Source organism: Tigriopus californicus, chromosome 7 (genome assembly GCF_007210705.1).
Source record: "Tigriopus californicus strain San Diego chromosome 7, Tcal_SD_v2.1, whole genome shotgun sequence".
Taxonomy (NCBI): domain Eukaryota; kingdom Metazoa; phylum Arthropoda; class Copepoda; order Harpacticoida; family Harpacticidae; genus Tigriopus; species Tigriopus californicus.
This window is the reverse complement of record NC_081446.1, coordinates 16,096,328-16,102,795: the sequence shown is the minus strand read 5'-3', so window position 1 is coordinate 16,102,795 and position 6,468 is coordinate 16,096,328. Positions and strand designations below refer to the sequence as shown.

General features: G+C 44.3%; 1 protein-coding gene across 2 annotated transcripts; it reads left to right on the top strand.

Moving 5' to 3' along the window:
• On the top strand, positions 1-2,285 carry LOC131883300 (uncharacterized). Of its 2 annotated transcripts, none has more exons than XM_059230742.1 (3): positions 1-246; positions 480-846; positions 1,618-2,285. In XM_059230742.1, exons 1-3 carry the CDS (start codon positions 115-117, stop codon positions 1,896-1,898), a joined length of 780 nt encoding a protein of 259 aa, XP_059086725.1. In that variant the 5' UTR covers positions 1-114; the 3' UTR covers positions 1,899-2,285. The 2 variants fall into 2 exon arrangements, with proteins under 2 accessions (XP_059086725.1, XP_059086724.1); XM_059230741.1 differs by lacking the exon at positions 1,618-2,285 and adding an exon at positions 993-1,562.
• Positions 2,286-6,468: the final 4,183 nt, after the last annotated feature.

The following is a 6,468-nucleotide window of genomic DNA, read 5'->3' as shown; positions in this document are numbered from 1 at the left end:
TGGGTACAAGCAGTGCGACTAACATCGAAATAGTTGCGCTCGACTACATATTTTTGTCACGGTGAACAGAACCACCTCTTAGCAACTCGTTCATAGCTGGATAGTTTTTGGGTCATGGCCCTTTTGCAATCGTTACCCTCAAAAATGAGCGTGTCGTCCAGAGCCTCTACACGCGTCCTCCCTTGGTTGATCACCGTTTGTCCGTTGATCCTTTTGTTCCATCTCAGTGCAGCACTGCCCGTTCAAGTAAGTGACAAGTCGCGACATGAACAATGAAAATGCTCCCTTTTTGGTTTGACTTGATCCTGTGAAAGTACTGATCAGCCAATCCCAAACCAAACCCGTAGTGTTTTTTTTTTCCTTTTGAATGTCGGTAGGGATAGGGGGACGCATGATATCAATAATATGAACCCCTAATAATGCCATAGCAGTTGATGTAGCCCAACTTCAACAACGATTTGCTGTTTGATTTCTGACAGGACCTCAGAGTGGACCACGCTTTGGGACAAGCCTCGCAATGGAATGCACTGACTGGTATTCAACGTCCAGATGATTTTTCAACCGAAGGCGTCTCTAGTCAACACTTCATGCGAGATGGCGCTTTACCCACTTCCAATGTTCCATTCAGCCATTTCCGAAGCCAAAGTTCAAGACAACGGCGATACTCACCCTTGAAAAAGGCTCTGGATTCGACCAATCACCCGGCCTCAATTCCCCACGAAGGAGACGATCTGAGTCGATCGAATCAGCAACCTCAAACTTTGTCGGATTTGGTCTCCTTTCTGGACGCGGATCGAGCCAAAGGACTCACTTTGGAGGATCTGAGCAATCTGGGCATTACTGAAGGTAACGATAATGACAATGATCAATGCATACGAGTAATATGGTTTTACAGCCAGGCAAAACGCACTGACACAAAGTCATTGGGGTTCTTGTCCTCATCCAAAATGAAGAACCATGTTCCCTAACATCAACCTTGATATTTTCTCTAGTGACTACCAAGATCCCTTCTACTCCTACGCCATCCCTACTCACCCCAATAATTCCAGTATCACCCTCATCATCGTCTTCAAAATCAACCACCACCACCACCACCACCACCACACCAATTCTGGTCCTAGATACCACAAATAACACCCAAGCCATCCAAACAGGAATTATGTCCAAAACCTTGATAGATAATCGAATATTCCGACTTAAAAAGTCCAAGGGCACGGTTGCGTTCCAGACCAGTCCCCAGAGTTCTCCCCTTATCTTAACTAAGAGCCGTCGATTTGTGCCCAATAGTAACTTCAAAGCTCACATACGCCATTCTGAACAAAAATTGGATGCCCTCTTGTCAGTCTTCGATAAGTCATTGCCTCAAAGTAAGCACTCCAACGGTCGATCTCGATGTCCGTCTGCTGTATGTTGTCCACATCGGCGTAATTGCTGTTCTCCAGGCAAAGTGCTCTCAAAATGACCTGGGTTGATTACAACGAACCTGATTTTGCCCAAGTTCGGTCCCATCTGGGATTGAACTATGTTGTACCGTTTAACTGTCGATCTTTATCGTCGTTCATTAACCGATCGTAGATTCTGCCTCGTGATTTTCACAATGCTCTCTTGACTTTCTAGATGATATTATTCGAGCGGCGCCCCAAGCTCAGAGCTCTCCCGAATGGCGGACCACGGTATTGAGCTATCTTTTGAATATGAAGGCCAAAGGACACAAGATTCAACCGGTTGACTTGACCAAGGAGGAACTGTTGGCTAATCAGTCCATTCGACCTGAAGACGAGCAGAATGTGGTTTGCAAAGTGTCTCCTTACCGTGTGTGTTTCCACATGGGTGAAGATGGCAAGCTCCGGCCTTTGCGGAAGGCTCATCAGCCCATGAACATTGTACGCGTCTACTAAAGTCGCCCCTAGACCGATCATTGGCCTCATCACCCAATACTAAATAACCTAACTAGAGCATATAATTTGATTGTGTTGTTTCTTAATCTACTCATGTTATTCTGCCTCATCAAGATGTCTGTTCCAGTGCAAATATTCATTAATACTTGCTCGTCATGCCAAGATTGAGCTCTTTTTCCACTTGTTACGCACTCAGCAAACAATGCCTTTACGTTCTTCGATTGTAAGAAAAATCTAATAAAATGCCACCTCATCTATACGACCCATTTTCAGCCAAGAGCTCTCATTTACAAAGTCAAGGTAAATACGTCAAATGGCCTCTCCGATCAATTAAGTTTTAATACTATTTAGAATAGACTGGCTTACGTCTGTTCTTGCCCCTAGCTGTTGGTTTTGTCCAATAAAACTTGAACATTTGCAAGCAGACACTTCAATGGCAATACTGTCAAAAGGTGGTCACCCTCTTACAGGAGCTACGGTGGCGTAACCGCAAAGGAAGTAACACAGAAGAGTAAAAATCCAGTGTGTTGTGTTCCTTCACTGAAGCTGGATCGGTAACTATAAACAAGTGCTACTCAGGCCGATTGAAAAATCAGCTAACATACCCTATCAACCATTCAGTTGTCACCCATGTGCTCTGAGAACGAGGTCGCCTGGCTAGCTCTCATCGCAATCTCTAGGCCTTTGTTTGCTTCCTCCATGGTGTAACCGAGCGGGCTAAATGCATCTCAAAGAAGGCAAGAATCTTCCCTCCAGGAGGAGCGAATTGAAGAACCCGTTAGTGACCCCAAATAAAGGAGGAGCAGATTACGTCCGTGGCGCCCCATGTCTCTACCATAAACCACCTAAACCCTAACCTTCTTGTGCAATATCAATGTGTGAGTTCTTCTTGAAAATGATTTGCTCCTTCATAATATTTGACGGAAGCTATTTTGATCACTTAAATCCAGGTTGGGCATCTCGGAACTCAGCGTTCCTAGTTGGAGCTTTACAATCCCTCCGGTCATGGTATCTATTGAATTAATTAAAAAAAAAGTAAATGATGATCTAGTTAAAACATAGAAGAGTAAAAATCGAGTTTGTTGTGTTTTTTTTACTGCAACTGAATCGGTAACCAATGGACGACAGTGCAACTCCAGTCGATTGAAAAACCAGATACCAGACACTTACAGCCTTTCGTCCTAAATACTGATCGTGGCCAAATGATGAATGCTCGAACTAGTGCTTTTAGGCGATTTTGGAAAAATTGGCCGAATTTGAGTCTTTGAGAACAGTCCGGAAAAACTCAAGTCCAGACTCGTCACGAAAAAAATATTCATTTTTGCGTAGAATTTCGCAAGACCTGACAAGTAAAGGAATCGACGAGCCCGGCATAAGTAAAAAATTATCAAAGGACTCGTACGGGTCTGGGTTTGCTTGACTCTCCCCAGCACTAGCTCGAACGACTAGCCCAGGCACTTAAGCTCTATACGTTATACAAAGCGTTCCTGCAAACGATATTGATTGAAAACGCATAAAAATCTATTTAGCAATCTTATACGAAAAGTCATTTAACGAACTATTATGTACATCTTCATTACATCCTCAGATTTTCAAATATTGAAAGCAATTAGTGTCACTTACGCATAACTGCCAGAGGTCAATTCTGACGCTAAGTCTGGCGTCCATAGCAATGAGCGGAGGAGATCCTGTTAGATTATGGTAGCTGTTGACGAGAGTGGATGGATTTGGACTAGGAGGATTGACGATATGTTCTTGGTTTGACTACGATCTATCATCCATCTGGGTCACAACATCCACCAGTTCTCCCCAACCATTCAGATATTGACACCCCACGGTCGACCTGGCCCAGTCAACTGTGCAACCACGGCCATCCCGCACGTACCACGTCTCTTTTGGGCCCAAGTTCCGCATTGGCGTGCTCAGTTGTCTGGGGGAAAGTTCTTTTGCCTGGAGGTGGCTACTATCGGCTGTGCCAGATCGTCATATACGGCATCAAACGATCGGTATACCAACGCCGATAGAAGAGGTTCTTTTGCACTTAGGCGAAACACTTCTAGGGATAGGGTTCGGGGCCGAGAGGGATTTCGAAGCGTAATGCCACATGAGGTCATTTCAGCAGATCTCCAGATAAGGTGGGGGCGATAACGAAAGTCGTCATGACATGTTCTCAAGGACGTCCAACCATGTCCTTTAGCTGCGATTTCGGCAATGGTGGGAAGTTGAATGTGGATGCAATTGCCACAACAGTGGCCAAACGACCTATCGGTCCCAGGTATCTGGTCTCATCCGATGTGGGATTGCCTTTCTCGTCAACCAAGTTGAAAGGGGCTAATGGGACACCCATAACCAATGATGGTTTCGAAACGCTGGAGTTGACTACGTAGCGTGGGCGTGTGGCCATGATCTCAGCCATTGTATCATTAGATATTCAGGGATCCATGTTGGTGGGTTGGATCCTTTTTGGCCCTTGATGTTGTACCAGCCTCATTTCCAGCAGTCAACCACACATTTGAAAAGCTTTACCCACTTTCAATTGGATATGCTCATCGAACTTTCCATTATTTTGGAGGAGGACTACATCTAGATCTTTCATAGATGAGACCTGCTCAATAGCTTTACTCCTTCATTATCTACCAGTGGACACAGAGGCAAAAATACCCTTTAAAGTTTTGACGGAAATTCCCAAACACATTTTGGCATTCTTCTACCTCAGAAAATTATGGGAAACAACTTTAATTTTATTGCTTTATGGAATTCTAGCCCCCATAAAAAACTGACACAGCAGGTCTCATCTATGAAAAGATTTATGTGTATTCCTCCAAAATAATGGAAAGTTCGATGAGCATATCCAGTTGAAGGTTGGAAATATCGCACGTTTAATTCCAGAGGTAGTATCACGGTTTTCCAGCTACATCTTGAATATGCCTCGCCCATTTGGGCTCCAATGAGATCAGCAGGTTTGCCAAAGGTCGAACAAGTCCAAAGATGTTTCACTAGGAACATCACAGGATTGAGAAAGCTCTCATATTGGGAGAGACTAAAAAATTGGGACTGTACAGTGTTCAGAGAAGGTACGAAAGGTGGCTGATATTGTACGTCTTCAAAAGCATCCATTAGCTTTGTCCCAACCCAGGATTTAGGGCCAATTCTATTGATCGTCGAGGCTTAATGTGCATTTTGAGAGCACCTTCAAGCCCTCGAGAATCCAAGCTAGTTCGAACCATGAAGTCCACTTCTCTTCTTTCTCGGGCTCCTTCATTGTTTAATTTGCTGCCCTCTAATATTCGCAAGGAATATGTAGGTCTTATTGATCCGGTAGCATCTTTTAAGTCAGACTTGGACAAATTTTTAGATAGCATTCCGATCAACCCTACAATCAAATTCTAGGCCTGTCTGCCAACTCAAACTCGTTGGTAGACCTAATGTCGTATAAAGATAATAAATAGACGAATAATAACCTTTCATTTTATTAGTACTGTGGATTACATTCCCTGTAGCGGTTAGAAAAGCCCTTGAAAAACCAATTTGTTATTTAGGCTTTGTTATTAGGCTTAGGAATAGGGTAAGATCTAATACTTCGAAACTGAAACCCATTTGTTGGCGAGGTGCTGCTTGTAGAAGAGGTCCCTGATGTCATCAAGGCACTCGCTATCCTCGTTGAAGTAGCGCCCAGAGGGTGGTCTGAGGGCGTCCCACTCGGCACCAGAGGCGCCCACGGCGTTACAGTTGTACTGCCCAGGCCCAGGCGGTCCATTACTGGGACTGCTTTAATGCAGAGCGCATCCAATTACATTTTGGAGAAGGAAGTATTGGTTAACTTCTCCTTCGCAGCCGAATTTGTCGCAATTAACCTTAGGAGTAGGCAGCACACTTCAACTGCTTGATGAGGGTGCGCACGTGGCGGAGGAATCCGGTGACCTTCCGTTTGCCGAACCCGTTCATGGCAAACAATACCTCTGTGGCGACCCTGCTCAACGCTCTTCACCAGCTGGAACTCGCTGATCATTTAGGCTTCAGAACTTGTGTCGAATGCTCCCCCTGAGCTCCAAACTGGTGGCCCCGACAAAACATAGTATGGCTATCTCCATTCCAATTGCTGATCGAAAGAGATATCCATGATAACACATCCCTTCCTTTATCTGGACGAGTTCCCAGACGAAGTACCTCCTCCATTGTGGGTGTGGCCTACATCTCTCAGACCCACTGACGTGTTTTTTCATCACCAAAACGAGCTCCATCCTTCAAATTTCGTCAAAACCACGCAAGACTACAACCGTGCAAGCCGCATGCAACCAGTTATTCCGTCCATTTACAAAGAGAGGCCCGATTTATGGTTAAACAAATCTGAATGATATAAGTTTTTCAAACGGCATTAACTTGTAATCAATTCTTGCTCAAGAAAACACATGCAAAAGATTTGATAAAATCCCTAAAAAGAAAGCCCATTTCGAAAAAATACGCAAAACTCCCACAACCACAAAATTTGTAAGGAAAATGGCAACTGACGACAAAACAAAAGATAATTGTCTAAACCGGGATGGCGAAGGACAACTAAGAGTTAAAATTC

What these genes read in the sequence shown, in the direction of transcription:
- LOC131883300 (XM_059230741.1), top strand. Translation starts at nt 115, where the DNA reads ATGGCCCTTTTGCAATCGTTACCCTCAAAAATGAGCGTGTCGTCCAGA. An exon ending in GTGCAGCACTGCCCGTTCAA is followed by an intron (nt 247 to 479) that starts GTAAGTGACAAG and finishes GATTTCTGACAG; the next exon opens with GACCTCAGAGTGGACCACGC. An exon ending in CAATCTGGGCATTACTGAAG is followed by an intron (nt 847 to 992) that starts GTAACGATAATG and finishes TATTTTCTCTAG; the next exon opens with TGACTACCAAGATCCCTTCT.